The sequence below is a fragment of the Astatotilapia calliptera genome, chromosome 3 (assembly GCF_964374335.1).
Source record: "Astatotilapia calliptera chromosome 3, fAstCal68.1, whole genome shotgun sequence".
Taxonomy (NCBI): Eukaryota; Metazoa; Chordata; class Actinopteri; order Cichliformes; family Cichlidae; genus Astatotilapia; species Astatotilapia calliptera.
Genome location: NC_137424.1, coordinates 70,365,028 through 70,386,791, shown reverse-complemented (window position 1 = coordinate 70,386,791; position 21,764 = coordinate 70,365,028). Strand labels below are relative to the sequence as shown.

At 41.7% G+C, this 21,764-nt stretch overlaps 1 protein-coding gene and 1 long non-coding RNA gene across 3 annotated transcripts in view; both read right to left on the bottom strand.

Annotated features, from left to right (window-relative positions):
• The window catches only part of LOC145425734 (coxsackievirus and adenovirus receptor-like), a 312,252-nt gene that overhangs the window by 280,414 nt on the left and 10,074 nt on the right, over positions 1-21,764 (bottom strand). Inside the window, exons 1-2 of one of the 2 annotated variants that reach the window (XM_080299068.1) lie at positions 3,299-3,516; positions 131-221 (exon numbers count right to left, since the gene is read on the bottom strand). The exons of the other annotated variant lie outside the window; for it this stretch is intronic. Of the exons in view, the coding sequence (XP_080155194.1) occupies positions 131-143 (13 nt within the window). The 5' untranslated portion in view covers positions 144-221; positions 3,299-3,516. Of the gene's footprint in view, positions 1-130; positions 222-3,298; positions 3,517-21,764 lie in introns of those variants that run through there. 2 annotated transcript variants of the gene reach the window in all.
• Positions 9,408-14,817, bottom strand: LOC145425746 (uncharacterized). Its single transcript, XR_013906475.1, has 4 exons — positions 14,665-14,817; positions 14,422-14,512; positions 9,949-10,033; positions 9,408-9,618 (listed from the first exon to the last, which is right to left on the bottom strand). It is a non-coding gene; the product is annotated as an uncharacterized LOC145425746 (long non-coding RNA).

Genomic DNA, 21,764 nt, shown 5'->3' with positions numbered 1-21,764 from the left:
TCGTTAATCTCTCCTGTTCTCTTTCTTACATCTTTTCTCACTGAGTTTCGCTCCATGAGAAACAGTCCATCCCTGAAACAGTGTTTTCTGATATTTGTTGAGATGTTTGAAACATTTACTTTGAAATTACCTGTCACTTCCATCCATCCATTCTCTTCAGCCTGTCCTTATCAGGGTCGCAGGCAGGGCCTATCCCAGTTGTCATAGGATCAGACCCATCACTGAAAAAAACAAAACTAAAGTTACTCTACATTAGAGCTAGATAGATGCCGAATTACTGCAACTTGAACTTGATTGACTTTTGCAGCACGAACACGTGACAGGAATGACAGAAATGCAGACACGTCTACAAATGTTTTGGCAGCATCAGCTGGGAGGAAAGCAACAAATTGCAGCCCAAAGATGATCTGGCTGGACATTAGCTAGAAATTCACATGATAGCCTCATGTGACAAATCAACATCAGTCACATGGGTGTATCAAACAGGGGCTGCAGAAAGAAAATAGACACATATGAGAAAAGTGACCCACTGAACCCAAATCAGCTTCAAATTTTGAAAACTATCCTGGGAAAACATTCTTAACTATGACCAAAACCTGGAGAGTTGAGTAAGCTCTGCAGTGTGGTGGCAGATTTCAGTTCTTGTGTGTTAATCACATATTTAATCATATCACATTAGTTCTAGTAATTTCACTTTCTCACTTAGTTGTATGCATGTTCACTACAGAGGGGCCTTGTGCTCTGCACACACAGTGAGACCATTGTAAGGGAGACATTAAATAGATAGTGAGACTCCTTTTGCTTATCGAGGGATGTGGATGTTTAGGTAGGGGCCCTGTTATGAAGTTGAAGGTCTACAGGCATCCTGCTTGTAGGGAGGTGACGGGTGGTCATAACTTTCCTTGGATTGGGGGGAGTCAAGGATGAGTTGGACTGAAGGTATAGAGATAAATGATGTGCTGTGGAACGTTCTTTATTTGACAGTTTGGGAAGGTATAAAATTGTTCATGGGCGGTGTCTTTCCTCAGAAAACTGTTTGGTGTTTGACCTGAACGTTTTCTCCACATTGCAATGTGTTTATTAAACCCACTTCAAATCAAGCTCACTGGGTGTGTTGCAGGTTATTGTTAAAATTTCCACAACAGCAGCAAAGGGAGCCCAGCAGAGGATGTACTTCCTGAGGCAGCTGAAGAAATTCAACCTGCCAACACGGACAATGAGGCAATTCTACACTGCAATCATCGAGTCCATCCTCACCTCCTCCATCACCGTGTGGTATGCTGGAGCCACTATCAGGGACAAACAGAGACTGCAGCGTGTTGTGCGCTCTGCTGTGATTGGCTGCAGACTCCCATCTCTGCAGGACCTGTACACCTCCAGGACACTGGGGCGTGCAGCTCGGATCTCAGCTGACGCTTCTCACCCTGGACACAGTCTGTTTGACCTGCTCCCCTCAGGCAGGAGGCTCCGGTCCATTCGCACCAGAACCTCTCGCCATAAGAACAGTTTCTTCCCCTCTGCTGTTGGACTCATGAACAATAACCATATGACTGTTCCCACCACTAACACATGACCCTACGCTGTGTTCACTGCATCATTCCATGTTTGGCACTGATCACCACCTGCACTCATGTATATATCTTTCTACTTAGCACTTTTAATTCTTATTTTTATGTTCATTTAAGTGTTGTCTGACAGTATGTTTGCACTAAGTGCCGCAGCAATTTCCTAATGTTGTAAACCTGCACAACATTTGGCAATAAGATTCTGATTCTGAAATGAGCATTCCTTTAAATGGTGAGCAGTAGCTTTCCATATAGTCTGCTCTGGAGGACTCGGGGTCCGTGAGCAGTTTTGACTGTTGATATTGTTGTTATTATTATTTTGGTGATGTGTGTGTTTTTTCTGCACTGTGCTGTGTTAGTCTGTGTCCCACTCATATGTATAGGCAGGGTATGGGTGTGTATGTCTGCGGGTGTGGCTGGAGGATGGAGCTCAGCCACCTGCAGGCCTGAGGGGTGTGGCCCTGTGGAAGGACTGGCCACACCTGTTGGTGATCAGGGCTCGTCGGGGGAGCTACTTAGGAGAGAGTTGGAGCTCCCACCGGCGCGGGATCATTAAGCTAAGACTCCAAGTCAGTGTGTAGCATTAGGAAGTGCGGATCGTGTGCGCGTGCGCGTGGGTTCAGTGTTTAACGGCTGCTTCTGTATTGTCCTTCAGGTGAAACGAGGGACCAGAAGGGCAGCACGCACAGGGTGTGCAGTAACACAACAGCGGGGAGCACGAGCACGAGCACAGACGTCGGAGGGAAGCACGCACACGGGGTTCGAGGGAGCAACGGGGAGTTATTGTGTTTACAGCTTTCCACTGTAAATAAAGAGCACTGTTTGCATCGCAGAGTCTGCGTTTTGGGTCCTCCTTTCCCCACATCCCCACGGTCTGCCAGCGAGACCGTGACAGTTTTACACCTCGACCAAACAAGAAATACAAAATGAAAACATTTCAAAACAAATCTCAGACATAATGTTGAGTCTTTTGTATGATTTGGTGTATCTCAAATTTAAAAAAGGAATAATCCAAAAAGTAGTTATATTAACACTAAAACACACAAGAAAACAAAGTAAATTATTCCTCCCAAACAAATCGTATAAATTCCAAAAGCCCAAATAAAATCCTAAAAGATACAAAAGACAAACAAAACAGAAAGCAGAAAGTCACCATAAAAACAGCAACAATGAAGTCAAACTGAAAACCAAACATGGAGTAGAAAACCTGAAACTCAGTCCTATGAAAACCACAAAGGAACAAACACTCAGTATTGTCAGAAATACACCCCACTATTAGAACAATAAAGCAATTAAAATTGAGCCAAATAAAAATCAAAAACAGAAACCAAACAAAAGACTGAAAGAGAAATCTTCAAGACAACTCAAAATCCCAGGAGCTGAATCAGGGATCATGTCAGAATCTCCAACATAAGTAGTGCCCTCACTACATTTCCTGTTTGTCATTGAGTTGATTTTCTTCTTTATATTGTGTCAGATAAAGTCTGACAGCTTTGAATTAAAACTTATTGAAATAATTTCATATGATGTGTTTACACAGATGAAACCAGCCAACAGTAAATCAGATGCTTCACACTAACTCCACATGACATTCATCTGTAACCAGGAAAGTGAAGCTTTAATCCAGTTCAGATGGATTAACATGAACAATCTGTTAATCCACTGAAGCTCACAGACTTCATCAACCTGTCAGATTATCTAAAAGACTGAAAGACGTCGTTTTAAACACTTACTGTTGTTCTGAAGGATCTCTGAAACCCTCAAACACTCTTCTGATCATCAGGATGGAAAAATTATCCACTGAGAGCAAATAGAAAAAAGAAAGGAAACAAACTTTGACGATAGTGATTTGGTCTCTGGCTGCACTAAACAGCCCCAGTGAACAATCTAACCCGTATTTCCTTGTCAGCTGTTTAATACGACACACCTTAGACCAGTTTGACTTCATAGCATTCCCGGACTGACTCAGCTGACTGGATCTGAGCCGTGTATTTGACAAACAAATACCCCAAACACACCTAAAGTAGCAGAGAGGTAACAGCAACAGGAAGTTAATTCTCTGGCACAGGTGGATGTGTAGACTTTGCAGACTGTCTGTGTGTTTAGAGTTGAGATAAATGATGAATGAAGGGTCTCATGAGAAAATGATAATAATAAAAGTCAAAGGTGTCTTTGTATCCAATAAATATAGACACTAATAAGAGAAGACAAATAAAAGAAGAACAGTTAATATTAAACACACACATTACAGAAAATGTCAAAGGAATTATTCTAAAATATACTGTTGTACCTCCAGAGTGTACTGATTAACGTAAAGGTTGCAGGTTTGATTCCAGCTGGAGACACAAATCACTGCTGGACTGTCAGGAAGGGCACCGGGTGTAAAACTCGGTAAATCAAAATAAGGGGCACTAACTGCTGTGGGGTCGTCATGTGACCAGGAGCAGTCAAATGTAACTACTTTCTCTTTTACTCAACAGTGTTGAATGTAACAGTGTTGTTACTTTCATCTGTACAAAGTTTGTGTAAATAAGTTCTCACAGACAGAAAATCTGTGACAGCACCTCCCACCTGACCACTTCAGAATCAGCTGAGGATATTTGTACAATCATTTATTAAAGGTTTTTTAAATACTACATATATATTGGGAATTACATACCCCTGCACTAAACAGCAGTGTTGGTTAAATATGTTTATCATTTTGTGCCCTCATACATATAGTTCAGGATATACATACATGATATTTTCAGGGCTAAAAATCTTTGTTAAACTCTGTTTCCAAGTATTCTGAATGTTGACATTTCCTCTATAAAGATCTGAAGGAATCTCTAAACACAGTTTTGTGGTTGTGGTGAAGTGAGTCACATAAAGAGTGTCACATTTCAGGAAAGCCACAGTTTTGTATATACTGGTCAGACTGGTTCAGTGTTTGTTTGTTGTTGGTACAGCTGGACTCTGGGTGTGTCGGTGCATATCATCATATGAGCTTCAGTAAAAGTAAATTCATCAAGGACTAAATGATTAATTGGATATTAACCAGATACTGATAATGAAAATTTTTGCTTCTTTTCCAGTTTATTATTCCTCCACCGAAACACGTCAGCATGATTAGTTAAAAGACAGCAGGACAGGAGAGAAGAGACGAGGAGCAAAGTGTGACCAAGAAGCAACGTCACAAGGTCACATTGTTTCTTTATGCTTGCAGTAAAACAACAACAGAAAATAAACTGTTTAGTCCGTAAACACTTTGAATCATCTCTGGACATAAAGGCCAAACACTGTTGATTTCATAGTAAAGTGCTGAGGATGCTGAAGGAGCTGCAGCGCCCCCTGATGGATGATAGAAAACCACAACCAACAAACTGACATGACTCAGTTGCACAAATAAATTAAAAGTTTTAAAACACATCTGTCTTTGCTATCAGCAGAGCAGAGCTACTGAATTATTACTTCACATTTCGCTGTTATTAGACCAACTTTTATTTGCTATGTAAATCAAGCTTTTTTGTGGGTGGTGACCAGTGTTGGTCAAGTTACTTGAAAAAAGTAATCAGTAACTAATTACTGATTACTTCCCCAAAAAGTAATCCCATTACGTTACTGATTACTTATTTTTTTAAAGTAATTAATTACTTAGTTACTTAGTTACTTTTTAAAAACACGATTTACAACCTGAAGAAGTGATAAAGCGATAGATCTTTCAGCCCAATTCTACTTTTTCTACATAATCCATCATAAAAAATGTAATCAAATGGAAAAGTCTCTTTTTAAAACTTGTTTTATCAGTTTTAATCTTTTAACTTTATGCATCAAGCAAAAATTTAATTATATGCAACATTCTCTGACTTGAATAAATTAGTTTAACATTTAAACCTATTTTCTACACATACCAGCACATAAAATAAAATATTTTTTGTGTTTACACTCACTCTTTCAAATAGATGGAAGTAAAACACAGCAGAAAATAAATGAAGTCAAAGACTAGCGGTCCTGTTGCTCTATTTTCACCTGTAAAGCAGGACTGCGGTAGGCGGAGGTTTACCCTGGTGCAGGTGTGCTGCGGCGGTCAGTGGAAGAATCCGCGAGTTTCTCTGTGAATTTCCCATTACGTCGTTGTGCACTCGGTGCTTGCTTGGAAGTTTAGGGGGTTTTTTCGCTGTAAAAAGAAGTTTTCTTCCCACGCACGATGGACGCTAATGTTTTTGTCACTTTTTATGGAATCAAACTCAAAGTAAGGTCAGTGCTGCACGCTCATACTCTCTCACACAATCGATATGTGATCCATTGTTGATCTGCACACAGCTGTTGTCTCTAACGGCGCACTCGCTTACCTCACTGTCGTGAGACATTCTCACAAAAAATCACGGTTTTAGTAACGCAGGAAAAGTAACGGTAATCTAATTACCGTTTTTGCAATAGTAATCCCTTACTTTACTCGTTACTTGGAAAAAAGTAATCAGATTACAGTAACGCGTACTGCCCATCTCTGCTGATGACACTCAGATCTATATTCAACTGAAGAGAAGCTGTCCTGCTCCACTAGACCCCTTACTTCAGTGTCTGAGTGAAGTTAAATCCTGGATAGCCTGTAACTTTCTATATTTTAATGAAAACGAAACAAAAGTGACAATTTTTGGACCAAGTAGCAATCCTAGCACCTCCTCATGTTAACCTGCACAGTCTTAAGCCTTTAGCACCGCTCCCAAAAACGGAGGCAAGGGGGAGGAGATCCCGTTTAATTGGTTATGAAAGGGGTCAGAAATTTAAGTTCCAACATGTGTGTTGTCCACGGAAAACAAATTTGTATACACTGGCTTTTAATGCAATATAAGAGTTATTTGGTATTATTGTTATGTACTAATATTATAAGTTATTTGGTACTAGTTATTTTGTATTTTTGTACATTTTTGGACTTTAGTCAAAGTTGCTGTTGTACGGAGCCCCGCAAGGGACATGGGAGAAAAAAGAATTACGTTGAACTTTTGCAAGATCTCGCAAAACTAACTCGGGATCTCGCAAAACTAACTCGGGATCTCGCAAAACTAACTCGGGATCTCGCAAAAGTTGAATTCCAACAATGGCGGCAGCTACTTGTAATATTACTCTTTCTTGGTCACAAAATAAACTTTTAAGATATTTTGAGGCGTGAACGTAGCTGTGTAAACTTCAAATATCTGCTCGGTTTACAAGACATTACATATTTGCAAAAGTGCTCCGACGTTTTCGGAGATGTCTGACAGCCACCATCTCGAAGCTAACGGGAGATCGAGACCTACTACAGCCGGGAGGAACACCGCTCTCCCGGCACATCGTGCCTCGACCTCCCGGTCAGCTTCGAGCTGGCGGCCTCCGAAGAATGCGGCTAAAACTTTTGCGAGATCCCGAGTTTGTTTTGCGAGACCTCGCAAAAGTCCATCTTAATTTTTTTTCCCCATGTCCCTTGTGGGGCTCCGTACTGTTGTAATTAAATGTGCTTTATAAATAAATAAATAAACGATTAACAAATTTAGTTTAGGAGATGGTGACCACAGACTATTGCTCCCTCCTGACTCTGTCCTGAAGTGGTTCAATAATCCACCAGAGGGTGCTGCAAAACCTCATGAGTGGACTACATCTGGTGAAACTGATCTTGGCCGCCAAAGGGCCGTCAGTCTTTGCGGTATGTGGGCCATATGTAAGTTGTGTGCAGCCATGGGCCAGTTATATGCACACTGCTGGCCCTGTGCAGGCCCAGAAAGGTTTCAGCTCTGGCCCCGGATTTCGGCCTAATGTGTACCTTAATCAAACCATGTAATAACAACATGTGCCACAACATGCCGAGACTCTAGTCAGACAGCGAATGGACTGATTCTTATATAGAATCTTATACATACACTTTCTCTAAAGTGAGTGCTTTCTAAATACAATAACATTCTTAACATGCAGACTGGAGGAAACAGGGATTAAACCACTAACCTTCCAATCAGTAGGTGACCTGCGCTTCCTCCTGAGTTACAGCCACCCACTGGCAAAGATGAGTAAACCCTTATTAGGTTTTGGATTAAGTGGAGGTAAATAGGAACATAAACAGTGCCATCATTGCCAGACCTGGCCCACATCTGGTCGACATACACTCTGTCATGACACCAGTTAGTCAGAAGTGCCAGCTTGATACCAAATCTGGGCCAGAACTGCTTGCTATGTGGGATTAACATTTAAACGTCCTGATCTGGGGGATCCTAAGATGCCAAGAAAAATGAGATCCTTCCGTTTGTATCAGTAGCCTCTTAACACCCACCCGTCAAATCCAGTGAACTCTTTAGATTTAGATTCCCATCTATACCTTTATAAAGTATTTTCAGCCACACAGAGATCTTATAACAGAACTGAAACATGGCATTTTTAAAGTTTCTGAAATTGTTAAGAGACTGAGTAAAATGCAAACTGGTTTAATGGTCAACTGGCGCTCAGGAACTTTTACTCATGCACCATAGAGAGCATCCTGACAGGAAACATCTTAACCTGGTTCGGGAACAGCACCATGCAGGACAGACGAGCTCTACAGAGGGTTGTGCGGTCAGCTGAGCGCACCATCCGCTCCGAGCTCCCTGACCTGCACTCAATCTACAGCAGGCGGTGCTGGACCAAGGCCAGGAAGATCGTGAAGGACCTCAGCCATCCCAACAACAGACTGTTCTCTCTGTTGAGGTCAGGAAAGCGATTCTGCTCCCTGAAGACCAACACAGAGAGACTGAGGAGGAGCTTCTTCCCGCAGGCGATACGGTCTCTCAATCACACCACCACACAGTCCTGACCCAGACATATAGTTCTTACACACACACTGGACATTCTGGACATTGTTTTCACCTCTTCACTTAAATCACTTTAAGCATATTTGCACTGCACAAGACACTTACAAATGTGGATTGCACAACACTGGACATTATATTTCTTCATTTCCATTTAATACTTGTACAAAAAACTTTTTGCTGCTGTTATTGTATATATATATATATATATATATATATATATATATATATATATATATATATATATATATATTTCTTCATACATTCTTATATATTTCTATACTGTGTATTGTGTATTTTGTTGTACAGTTATTTTATTTTCAACTTTAATTTATATATTTATCTTATTCTTTCCCAGTTAAATTTACCCTTCATTCTAATTTATGTTGTACAGTTATTTCATTTTTAACTTTAATTTTTATATTTTATTTTATTTATTCCTTCCTAGTTAAATTTACCCTTTTTAATTTTCATATTTATTTCCTATCTTATTCATAGCCTCTTGTTTTTTCTTTAGGTCACGAGCAGTTGTGTAAGAATTTCACTGCATATCATACTGTGTATGACTGTGTATGTGACAAATAAAATTTGAATTTGATTTGTTTTGATTTGGTTTCACCAGTAGATGGCGGAAAACTTTAAAAGTCATTCACGACTATTTCAAGCTTCACTGAGAGGTTTCACAAGAGGAGCTCTGATTCAGGCAGTGTGATCCAGATGGAAGCCCAGACTGAGTCTCATGTTTATCAATTTATACTTTATCACACACTAAAACACTTCATTTCTTTACTTTAGGTCAGACCACTGAGTGTGAGACTATAAATATTGACAGGGTAATGAACACTAGTCAAACATTCACCATGTTAAACCTTCTCTATACTTATATCTTCCTGATAAAGTGCAACTGAACATGCACAATATATACTGTACTGTTCGGTACTGGTGTTTTACTTTGTTTTGCACCCGCTGAATGATGTCCCTGCTGTTTATAGTGTGCCAGCTGAAGCTTAATTTTTATTCCTTATTTCATGGTAAATAAAAATAAGATTGAACAAAGAGGGAATCCCAGAGTTTATTGATCCTGCAGAACTTATACGGAACACTTTTACAGGTTATAGAGGAAATTAAAAAATATAAATAACATGTGGATGTCCTCTGGTCTGAGGTGCTGGGGGACCAGTTAGAGACCAGCAGCTGGACGTCAGTGGTTGGACTGGTGGACTACTTCAGTGAAGAGTAGACGATGTCTGGCTCTGGTTTAAAGTCTGAACACAAACACACACAGTTCAAAAAACAGCAAATATTATTACAAGCTTTGTAGTTCAATCAAGACCTCCAATCTCCACCTCTCTGCATCACACACAGTCCCTGTTCAGACTTTACTGGGACTAGTTCAGAAATCAATGAGCCGTCGACACTCTAATTAAAGTTCACAGAAGTCAAACCTTGAGCTCAACAACAACTTGCTCTTTAACTGCATTAAATGACATTAAAAAGTCAAACATTTGGTTACGTGGTTAGCTTAGCTTAGCACGATGGTTGGAAACATGGTGAGCAGCTAGCTTGACTCGGTTAAAGATAAAGAGCAGCTGTACCTGGGCCTCCTTGTTCTGATGTTTGTTTGTTCATAACTGACATCTTCAGTTCTCACTGCTGAGTCGACTGCAGCTGAATTTCTGTCTGTGTAATAAATAATAGAACACATTTGCATTTCTGTAGGTGCACAACTATAAAACTACATCATCACACTACAGCAAAATGTTTTAATTAATAAGTGGATTAAATATATATTTTTTGAAAGCTCAGCACCTTTTGTACTGTTTTTTTTTTCTCGTCTTCACACCTTTGCTCTGAAACACAAAGTGACCACAAAGAACTGTGGGGTGTTTCTGTGTACGGGGCAGGTGGACGACCACAAAGCTGCCAGTGAAGACTGACACTCTTCACCACAGAGTACAAATCAAACACTTTTCACAACATGAGCACTAATATTAGACACACTGGTATGCTGTGATGACTACTGTTATACTAGAATTACTACTTTATTTAAAATAATATTATATATAAATACTGAGATAGATCGAGTTTAAAATGTCGGAGTCAAAAAGTCAATTTAAATGAAAACTGAATAAAATGGAAACAGTGCTTTATTTAATTAATATTGACCTTGAATGGATGGTGATCTGTGTGGAAATTTTATTAAAATGCTTTTCCAAATTATGTCTCCGTGTTCCCTCCTGTTAAAATAAACAGCTCTGTGTTGAAACACCTGCAGCTGAAGTGTTTCTTTCTATCAGAAACAGGATGCTGGACGACTGCAGAGCTGTTAGCTTCAGTTAACCACAGACCACAAACACACAGTCCAGCTCACAGTGAACAACACTCAGTAAGTGTGAAACATGCAGACGGTTGCACTTGACTAAGTTTTACTTACTACCATCAGTTCTCAATGGAACTGACTAAGCATTTCTAATTTTAAATGAAGCAATAAATGTATCACAAAAGTATGAAATTAAATATTGTGATTTCAATGTTTGATTCTTAAAATCTCACATGGTAAGAGTAGGAAACAGTCTTCATATTAACCTTGAACTCAAATACTCAGCAGCCATCTTTGTCATGCATCTGGGCAGATATTTGTGCAGTTATTTTAAAGCCCCGACCTAAATGACAGGGAGCTTCATAGCTTTCAATTGACAGAAAAAAAATGCATGTATAGAATCATCAGTGAAGTCTGATAAAACTTGTGTAAATAGATTGGTTATGTTACCCTGACTCAAGATTTACCCCACAGTTATCCTTCAGCTACATCTGTGTGAAGTTATGTGTTAAACTGGATAACTAATAAACTGGACTGGGCTAAAAACACCACAGCACTTTACAGGAAGGGCCAGAGTCGTCTCTATTTTTTGAGGCGACTGAGGTCCTTCAACATCTGCCAGAAAATGCTGAGGATTTTCTATGAGTCTGTGGTGGCCAGTGCTATCCTCTATGCTGTTGCATGCTGGGGGAGCAGGCTGAGGGTCGCAGATGCCAACAGACTTAATAAACTGATCCGTAAGGCCAGCAATGTTGTGGGGATGGAGCTGGACTCCCTCAAGGTGGTGTCGGAGAGGCGGATGCTGTCCAAGATAAAGACAATGTTGGATAACACCTCCCACCCACTCCATGACATGTTGGTCAGTCACAGGAGCTCGTTCAGTGAGAGACTGAGATTACCGAAAAGCACCACTGAACGACACAGGAAATCATTCCTGCCTGTGGCCATCTCCCTGTACAACGCATCCACTTAACACACTGTTTGCTGCTACAACTACACATGTTTCTTTTCCAAATATTTATTTATAAGTGACTTATGTATGTATGTATGTATATATATGTATATATTGTACTATTCTTAGTTAGCATATTGTCTGTCTTGTCTTAATGTTGGTTTATAATGGAGCACTGTAACAAAAAATAATTTCCCCCAGGGATCAATAAAGTATTCTGATTCTGATTCTGATTCTGATATGTCTTCATTAGAACATTAAACAAAAGGGAAGCTTTTCAGAGCTGAAACATAACCTGAGAAAACCTGCAGTTTCTTCAGTGTTCACAGGTACACATTAAATTCCCCACGCGAGGGAGCAACATTTTAGACAATGTTTTCACCAGCCAGAGAGAAGATTACAAAGCCCTCCCCCACCTTGGTGCCTCTGATCACATCACTGTTATGCTAATGTCGATATTTGTGTGGCCAGAAAGGTCCTCAGAGGCACTGCAAGACTGCTTTTCCTCCAAAGAATGGGCGATCTTTAAGTAGGCTGCCACACACGACAACACCACAGGAATATAGAGAAAATGTCATTGCCTACATCTCAAAATGCATCGATGATGTCACAGAGACCAGGACTATCACTGTCCGGGACAATCAGAGACCATGGCTCAGAGGTGAGGTCAACAGGCTCCTGAGGGGGAGAAATGCAGCCTCAAGAGCTGGGGATGAGGTGAACCTAAGAACCCCAAGGGCAAACCTGTCACGTGGCATCAGAGAGGCGAAAAAGGCAGTACTCCAGGAGGATTTCACAGAGCTTTTGCGGCAGCAGAGATACTCTGAGGATGGGCAGAGTATCGTCAGAGTGCCGGTCCCACCTCTTTATGGGATGAGCTAAAGAAATTCTTCTTGAGGTGCAGAACCTGACCCCCACACAGAGGATCCCTTGCCAGGATCAACACATGCAAAGCCCCAGGTCCTGATAACATCCCAGGACGAGCACTGAGGGACTGTGCTGTGAAACTCACAGATGTCTTCACAGACAGCTTTAATACATCACTGAGCCAGGCTGTCGTTCCCGATGACCGATAATGCAATTTCAGCTTCACTCAGCCCTCACACATCTGGACACTAGAGACTCATATGTTAGAATGCTGCTCATAGATTTCAGTTCAGTGTTCAACACCATCATTCCCCAACAACTCATTCCCTGGATCTGCTGGGGATCAGCACCTTGCTGTGTAACTAGCTGCTGGATTTCCTGACAGGAAGACAGCAGACAGTACGGGTTGGCAGAAACACCTCCGGCACAAGAACAATGAATACGGGGGCTCCCCAAGGATGTGTTGAGCCCTCTTCTCTTCACACTGCTGACCCACAACTGCACACCATCACACAGCTCCAACATTTTCATTAAGTTTGCAGACGACACAATTGTGGTAGGTCACATCAGCAACAACGATGAGACCTACTACAGGAGTGAAGTTAAACATCTGGCCGAGTGATGCAGCAACAACAACCTTTCCCTGAATGTAGAGAAGACTAAGGAGATCATCATAGACTCCTGGAGAACTCACACCCTGCACACCCCACTAACCATCAATGGTGCTGCCGTGGAGGGTAAGCAGCACCAAGTTCCTGTGTGTGCACATCTCAGAGGATCGCCACTCATCCGTCCAACAGCTTCTTCAGTATGTTGCCATCAGGAAGGAGACTGAAGAGCCTCCGGGCCAGAACCAGCACACTGAGAAACAGCTTCATCCATCAGAGTGTCTCACACACGAACTCCACACCTGCGCTCACCTTGTTAGAGTTGCTGTTTTGAGATTGTCATTTGTGCTAAGATATATATAATCATTGTGTGTATGTGTGTTACTAGGTTTTATAAGCTTCTGTGCAGACATGAGAGCAGCCTCAACGCTATAATTTTCTGTTATACATTGTGAATCCAGAAGGTTCTATTCTTCTAAGGTGCAAGACTGTTTATTTCTGCTCTACACACATATACACATGTCAGCTCATTGAAAGGTTGCATCCTGTACAGGGCATCTGGAAAGGTTTATAAGAAACTATGCCTATGTATGTGATGGCGAGGAACACACACAAACACCCAGGAAGGCAAATACCTTGCTAACACACACATGCCCGCTTAAGACTGTCACGTGTTCAATCGAACTATTTGTAACTGCATATTCATGTAATCATTTGTCAATTAAAGAGGCAGGAAAGGGGAAGTCAGCCCAGGTTGGCTAAGTTCAAGTGAAGACTAAAGAGCTCTTGACCTTGGCCGGCTTCCCTCGCGAGAGAAAAGACAAAGAGCGCCGTCTTGTCCTGTTTTGCCGTGCAGTTGGTTGTCTCTGTTCCAGTGGGGTTTGTGCCTTAATAAACCCAACACTGCTCTTCCCTCTGAACTCCTCAAACATACACACTCTGACCCACCACCATTGCCCTTTCACTGACTGCCTCACCCCCACTTGCACACGACATAGCCACAGTCACTATGATTGTGTTGGACACTGCTGTTTATATAATTGTATGTTATTGTGTGATGTTGTAAATAAGACGTTTATTTTATTTGTATCTTTTTATCTTCATATTAGTTTAGTGTACACTGAGGGCCATGAGGTATTGTCAATTCAAATTCTTGTGTGTGACTGTACATATGGTCTTTGACAACAAAGCTGACTTTGACTTCACTTTTGACCAATGCAGAGAAGAAAGAAAAGAGATGAGACTGATCAACATGTTTACTACGATAACAAAGAGCTGAAACCTCAACATGAACTCTTCTATGAAGAAAACACAGTACTACCTCTGCGTCGTCTGATTGGCTGTTTTTGAAGTTTTGACATCACAGTACATGACATAAGTGATGATGTCATCTTCTTCAGCTTCTTTTCCATCTGTTAAAATTTTCCAAAATGAACAATTATATAAATTAAATATCTAAACAAAGATTACATTTAGGTTAAGTTGTTACCGTTATCTTAATGAATGTGAACTTTATTCTACTAAACAAACAAACAAACAAAAGATCAGGAAGTCTGAGTCTCACCTTCAGGTTTCCTGTGAACACATCGTCTCACCAGCAGAACCAGTAACACCAGTAGAACCAAAACACAGACTGATCCAACACATGAAAACACAGAGAGAACAGGAGGAGAGGTGGAACTAGGTTGAGGTGTGGATGTAGGTGGAGGTGTGGTGGTGTGTTTGTCTAAAATAAAGCAAACACAGTCATTAAGTTGTCGTCACATTGTGAATGTTGAAAGCTGCAGAAACACAGACAGGTGAGTGTGTCACCTGTGACAGTGATCCAGCTGGATGGAGACTCTCCATGACCGCTGATGTCACACTTGTAGAGGCCTTCATCAGACCTGGAAACATGCTGGATGGTCATGTGACCTGTAGGCTGCTTCCTGATGAGGAAGCCATCTTTATAGAAAGCAGCTGGGAGGTTGGAGGGAGTGGTCTTTGTTTTACAGAGCAGAGTGACGTCATCTCCCTCCATCACAGGGAGGACAGGACTCTGCAGGATCACTGATCCACCTCAACACAGAGACAAACTACAGCATTTCATCCATTTACACACAGCTTCATCAACACTAACTCCACACACTCAACTTACCAGTGACTGTCAGGTTAACCATGTTACTGATGGGACCCTCTCTGGACTCACACCAGTAAACTCCACTGTCCTGTGTTAAAATGTAGCTCATGTTACAGGAAGAATTAGCTGAAGTAACTGGTTTTCCCCATTCAGCTCCACACTGAGTCCTCTGTAAATTGCTTGTGTTTCTCCTCAGAGTCCATCCAGCAGAGCTGTCGTCCTCCTCACAGCTCAGAGACACAAAGTCTCCTTCAAAGATCTGAGAGCTGCTGGGACTCACAGTCAGACGAGCTGTGAGGGTTAAATTAAAAAAAATATATATATTATCTGCAGTGTTGGTCAAGTTGCATTTTTTTTTTTGCCTGTCCCGTTTGGCTCTTTTACCCTCAGAATTATTGTCTAAAGGCAAAGAAAGATGACCAACGGATTTACTTTACCAAATGGACCATCCCAGCCTTACCATAATGGCCTATTTGATTCACCTTGTATTGTTTATTTTATTTATTTTTTTATTTTCACTTGTTAGATACGGGACAGACTTGAATGAGGAAAAGAAAAGGGAGAAAGGAAGAGGGGGAAAAACAGTGGAGAAGAGGGACGGGGATGAAGGGCAAAAAAACAAAAACCAACTAAATAAGCTGACAAAAAATAAAAAGAAGAGGAAGGGAATTCCAGAGTCATGGAGCAGAGCAGCTGAAAGCCCCGCTCCCCATGGTGACAAGATGGGGGGACAGAGAGAGAAAGGGAAGAAGAAGATCTAAGACACCGAGACCAGATCAGAGAGATATGGAGGAGAGAGATGGGAGAGAAGTAAGGTCAGTACTTCCACGATTTAAACGCTGCACGCTCAAACTCTCTCCCGCACTCCATATATTATCCACTGTTGATCTGCACACAGCTGTTGATCCGAACGTCGCACTCGCTTACGTCATTGCGAGACACTCTCGCAAAAAAATCACGCTTTTAGTAACGCAGTAACGTGGTGTGCTTACGGGAAAGTAGCACTAATATAGTTACCTTCTTTTGCAATAGTAATCCCTTCACTTCACTCGTTACTTGAAAAAAGTAATCTGTGTTACTGCCCATCTCTGATTATCTGTGAATATTTTCTTACATTTCTCATTTCAGCACTTTTATATTTGATATCTACCAACATGAACCCAATCAGGTCATATCAGTGAGCATTAATCATTTAAACTGTGACAGAAGAAGGTTACTGACCTTGGTTTGTTGTGCAGCTCAGCAGTGAGACCAGAACTAAAGAGAAATGACATTTGAGGTGAACATAAAGAACAACTCCACACAAACAGCTGACAAACACACAAACTCACTTTTCTGATTTTCTACAGCAACATTGTGTTCTGTTCTTTTGCAAAATTATTGACTTCAGGGTCACAGTACAGTTCAAGTTTATCAAACCTGTTATACAGTGAGTACAGGTCAGTACTACAACTTTTAAATACCACAGTAAACCCATGTTTTCACTATAGAGCTGTGTCCACATAATGAGTAAACGACTGAAAGACTAATTTGTACATCCTCTATCCAAGAGCAAGTGGCTCCCGCCAATTTTTTGGTCAACCGACCCCAGCGAGTCAATCTGGATCCTGACCTCTCTTCCCCTTGCACTCTCATCATCAGCTCTCTCCAGGGTTGTGTACTAAGCACACTACTCTACTCACTCTACACAACTGGCTGCAGTCCCACTCACCCAGACAACATCATTGACAAATTTGCATCAGACAAGACATCAGACTTCTGTCAGTCTGCCCCAGGGCAGCTGTGGCTACACCTGTAGCTTGCTCCACCAGTGTGTGAATGGGTGGATGACTGGGTGTGTAAAGCTAGTCCCTAGGGGGGGACTAGTAAAAGCGCTATACAAATACAGGCCATTTACCATTTACCATGGAGAAAAGTTGTCGTATCATATGCACAGGGAGTGTGTGTGTGTGTGTGTCATGGGGGTGCATTTGTGTGACCTCCGGCTCACCAAAAGGATCATAAAAGCAGTAAGCTTACAACACAAGAAACAGAGGATGTATCTACAAAAAAACCTCCCCCAGAACAGAGTGACTGGAGAGGTGGTCAGAAACAAAGGAATGTATTTGATGCTATAGTTTGATCTAAGACTTTACAAATTTAACAAACACAATGACAACATTCAACAATTTGACCCTAACATCTTCCTTGACTTCAGAAGTGCCCCTGCCACCCTGCCCATCAAGTATGTAGAGCGAGAGGAATCCTTAAAATTTAACATCACAGCGCTGGTTAAGAAGGCCTAGCACCGACTACACTTTCTAAGGGTGCTCAGGAAGGAGCAACTAAATAAGAGAAGAAGAGACTTCAGACGGTGGTAAACTGGTTGCCCCTTCCCTTCTTGTCTGCCATCTATAACTCCTGTTGTCTCAGCAGGGCCAGTGTTAAGGTTCAGATAATGGTAATGGTAATGATGATAATTATTTAACAATAGCAGTAAAATAATTTCCCTGCTCCACACCAGAAACATCTTTAAGTACACAACCATCTTTTTAACCTACTGCCCTGTGGCGCTTCAGATCCATACAGGCTAGAGCAAACAAGCTATCACCATACTCAACTCAAACTTGCACAAAAGTAATTTGCACTAAAAATTGTTGGTGCTCAAATTGTCTGTGTCATAATTGTATTTATATTATTTGTATAGTTATATTATTGTTGATCGTGGCTCAAGAGTTGGGAGCCGGTTTGAGCCCCGGCTCGAACAGTCTCAGTCGTTGTGTCCTTGGGGAAGACACTTCACCCGTTGCCTACTGGTGGCGCCAGTGTCCGGCAGCCTCGCCTCTGTCAGTGCGCCCCAGGGTGGCTGTGGCTACAATGTAGCTGCCATCACCAGTGTGTGAATGGGTGGATGACTGGATGTGTAAAGCGCAATACAAATACAGGTCATTTACCATTTTACCATTTACCATATTAATGTATAGTTTTTTATAATGTGCTAAGTACATGTGCACTTTTATGGAGCTGTTTTAAATCTTGTTATACTGTGGATAATGACAATAAAGGCTTTCATTTCAATTTCAGCTTTTCACTGCCTGCTGTGTTTCCTCGACTCCTGAGCAAAGATAAAGAGTCAGTTCAGACCTGCAGTTGGTCCTCGTGGTGTTTGAACTTGAATTCAGCCTGATTTGTTTTTCATGTCTTCTCCTCCATCATCAATTATCAGGAGAGCAGACAGTCAAAGTACAAGAATTCAAACAAACACAGAGATTCTTTTTACAGAGCAGACACAGCACAGATGTTTCCTTCATCGTCCTTCTCACTCATTTGAGCTTTTTTTCATTTCTCTCACTGACACCAAGTAAAGCCCGCCCTCTTCCTCTGAGCACCAGCTTTCTATTGGTTCAAACACAGTGGGTAACTAAATTCTTATAAAAATGCAAGATACAAACTGTAAACACGTATCTTTTAATGGAATGAGATTGCTCAGACATTTGGCAATTCACACAGCTGGATAGAAAAATCAGAAACAAGTCAGATGTCCTCTGGTGTCAGTGATCTGTGGTTTGGTTGATGAACAAATCCATGTCTCTGTAGTTACGTCCCCCTCAGTGAGAGAGGCAGATACAAGCTGAAACACAGGAATCAAACCAGGGACGCTGCTGTTATGGAGCTGAACTGGAACCAGGTTGCTGGTTCGAGCCCCGGCTCCGACAGTCTCGGTCGTTGTGTCCTTGGGCAAGACACTTCACCCGTAGCCTACTGGTGGTGGTCAGAGGGACCGGTGGCGCCAGTGTCCGGCAGCCTCGCCTCTGTCAGTGCGCCCCAGGGTGGCTGTGGATACAATGTAGCTTGCCATCACCAGTGTGTGAATGTGTGTGTGAATGGGTGAATGATTGTGTATAGTGTAAAGTGCTTTGGGGTCCTCAGGACCAAGTAAAGCGCTATACAAATACAGACCATTTACCATTCAGACACTGAGGCCCTCTGAACACATTTTAATTACAGCAGTGCAGAGACACACTGATGACTGACTGGAACACTATGATGGTTCATATATGGCCACTAGAGGGAGATGTTGGACTTTAAACACTAACATGGATACAAGCAGATCATCAAATTGAGGTTTCAACACAACTGAGTTTGATGCTCTTTGATGTTTGCACAAGTACACGAGCCTTAATATACAAGGAAAAATGTCTTCTGAAACATCTGTTGGGTTTTCTTTGTCAAACTCTTCTAAACTCATATTAAAAACAAATATGTTGGACAGAATCAACCTTTTGGGATTTACTTATCTGGATGATTGAGCATGCACACACACTAGCATGTCTATGTTATGTTGTGTACTGGTAAAGGTAGCCTGACACCATTTAGATCCAGTTGAACTTTGAAGTCATATTGTGAGCTGCAAACCTTCAGGTTTAATTTTAAAAGGCAACTTTTGGGGTATAAATATAGAAGAATCTGAAAGAGGTGTGGCCACAGCTGAAAAGCCCAAACCATGGAGAAAGGAGGACTCTGTAAACACCCTGTTTTTTGTATCATTTCTGATGACTATGTTAAAAAGGAGTTTTTTTGGCTTTCCATTGTGATTTTTTTATTTAATTATTATTTATTCATTTTGACTCAATACAGACTGCAAGGACTGCGCACCATAACGGAACAGGTAGCTGTTCTGTCATGGTGCGCAGTCCTCGCTGGTTGACCTGACATGTTTAGAAAAAATGCGCCTCAACTTCCGATACTCCTGACACATACGGGATCACTACAGTTTTTCGCTTGAGCAGCAGTTGTCCTTCTCTGCTGGATTAGCTGGAGCTTTCTTTTGGCGCCTTCCCAGCTTTAACAAAAGTCCAGCTGGGATAACCATATTTACTCAGGGCCTTCTTGATGTGATGCCTCCCTGGTTGCTGTGTCGTTGGGGATGGTGTTCGATCTGTGTTGTAGCGTCCTAATGACACCCATTAGTTTATGCTCCAGTGATGAGAGTCAAACCTTAGACACACACACAGTGACATTTGAAAAATGAAAGGAAGTTTAAACAATTATTGCACACTTTCTGTACATCCAATAAACTTCATTTCACTTCTATATGATATATTTAACTGACATTTTTTTTATTGTAACAACCAACAATTTATGCAGGGAAATAATGACTATTAACAAGGTTGCCCAAACCTTTGCATCCCACTGTATATACAAACACATATGTAAATGGTAAATGGCCTGGACTTGTACAGCGCTTTACTTAGTCCCGAAGGAACCCAAAGCGCTTCACACTACATTCATTCACCCATTCACACACTGGTGATGGCAAGCTACATTGCAGCCACAGCTGCCCTGTGTGACAGAGACGAGGCTGTCGGACACAGAGACTCTCCGAGCCGGCGCTTGAACCCGTATATATTAGGGGTGCAACGATATTCATATCGATATTGAACCGTTCGATACAGTGCTTTCGGTTCGGTACGCATATGTATCGAACAATACAACATTTGTAATTTATTTTATCAACTTTCCTTCTGACGATGCTGTCTGTGTGGAGCGCTCAGTGAATCTGCGTTCGACTACTCCGCCTAGGCTGCACTGTCGAGCGCAGATCCACTGAGCGCTCCACACAGACAGCATAGTCAGAAGGAAGAGCGCAGGGCAAGCTAGCGAGACAGAAGTTAAGCTCTCCTTGCAACATGGCAAATTGAACCTCCCCCACCCTCATTCAGATATGGCGTTTGGAATTATTTTGGTTTTCATGTGACGTATGACCCTGAAGGTAAGCGCGTCATGGACTAAAGTAAAACAGTATGTTGGATGTGCCACTCAATGCTCAATTACATGGGTGGGAGCTAGTGTGTTAGCGCAGTTAGCTCGTTAACGTGTTGGCTGTCTAGCACCATGCACGGGGCTATCAGGGGTAGCTCATTAACGGAGATTTGCCGTGTTGTGGCGTTAAGGTCATTTTAACGAGGTTAAGCTGAAAGCACTAGTGGGAACACAACGGATATGACTGCACATTTACGCCAACATCATCCTAGTGCAAAGACAAAAACAACAAGCATGCATGCTACAAACTTTACCCGAGTCATTTAGACAGCCGTTAGCACATGATTCTCCTTATATGTTTAATATGCTGCTGAGAATATAGCCCAGAAGAAGCGGATAGTATAGCTTTTATTTTGGAAAGAGACATTTCTCTGTAATAAACTCTCTTTTCCAAAGATGAGTGATTCCTCAATCAGATACAGGGCTCGCAAAATCGCTAGCCCGACGTCCTGGGGCTAGAGATTTTTCCAGTCGGGCTACCACAATCTATCTCTTCCCTGCCCGTCCGGCTATTGTAGGAAGGAAAAATATATGTCAATGCTTTTGCATTCTTTCAGAAATGTAGCTGGGTAATTATGTCATTGGCATCGGTGAGCCACTGTCAATATGTGACATTGAAATCGCGTTTGAATTTGCGCTTGTTTTTTGCTTTCACTTTGCAATCGCGTGAACTGTGTATAGAGAGCGACAGCACTGATTGGTGAGTGATGATAATTTGTGCCCCAATTCCTCTGACATTGTCT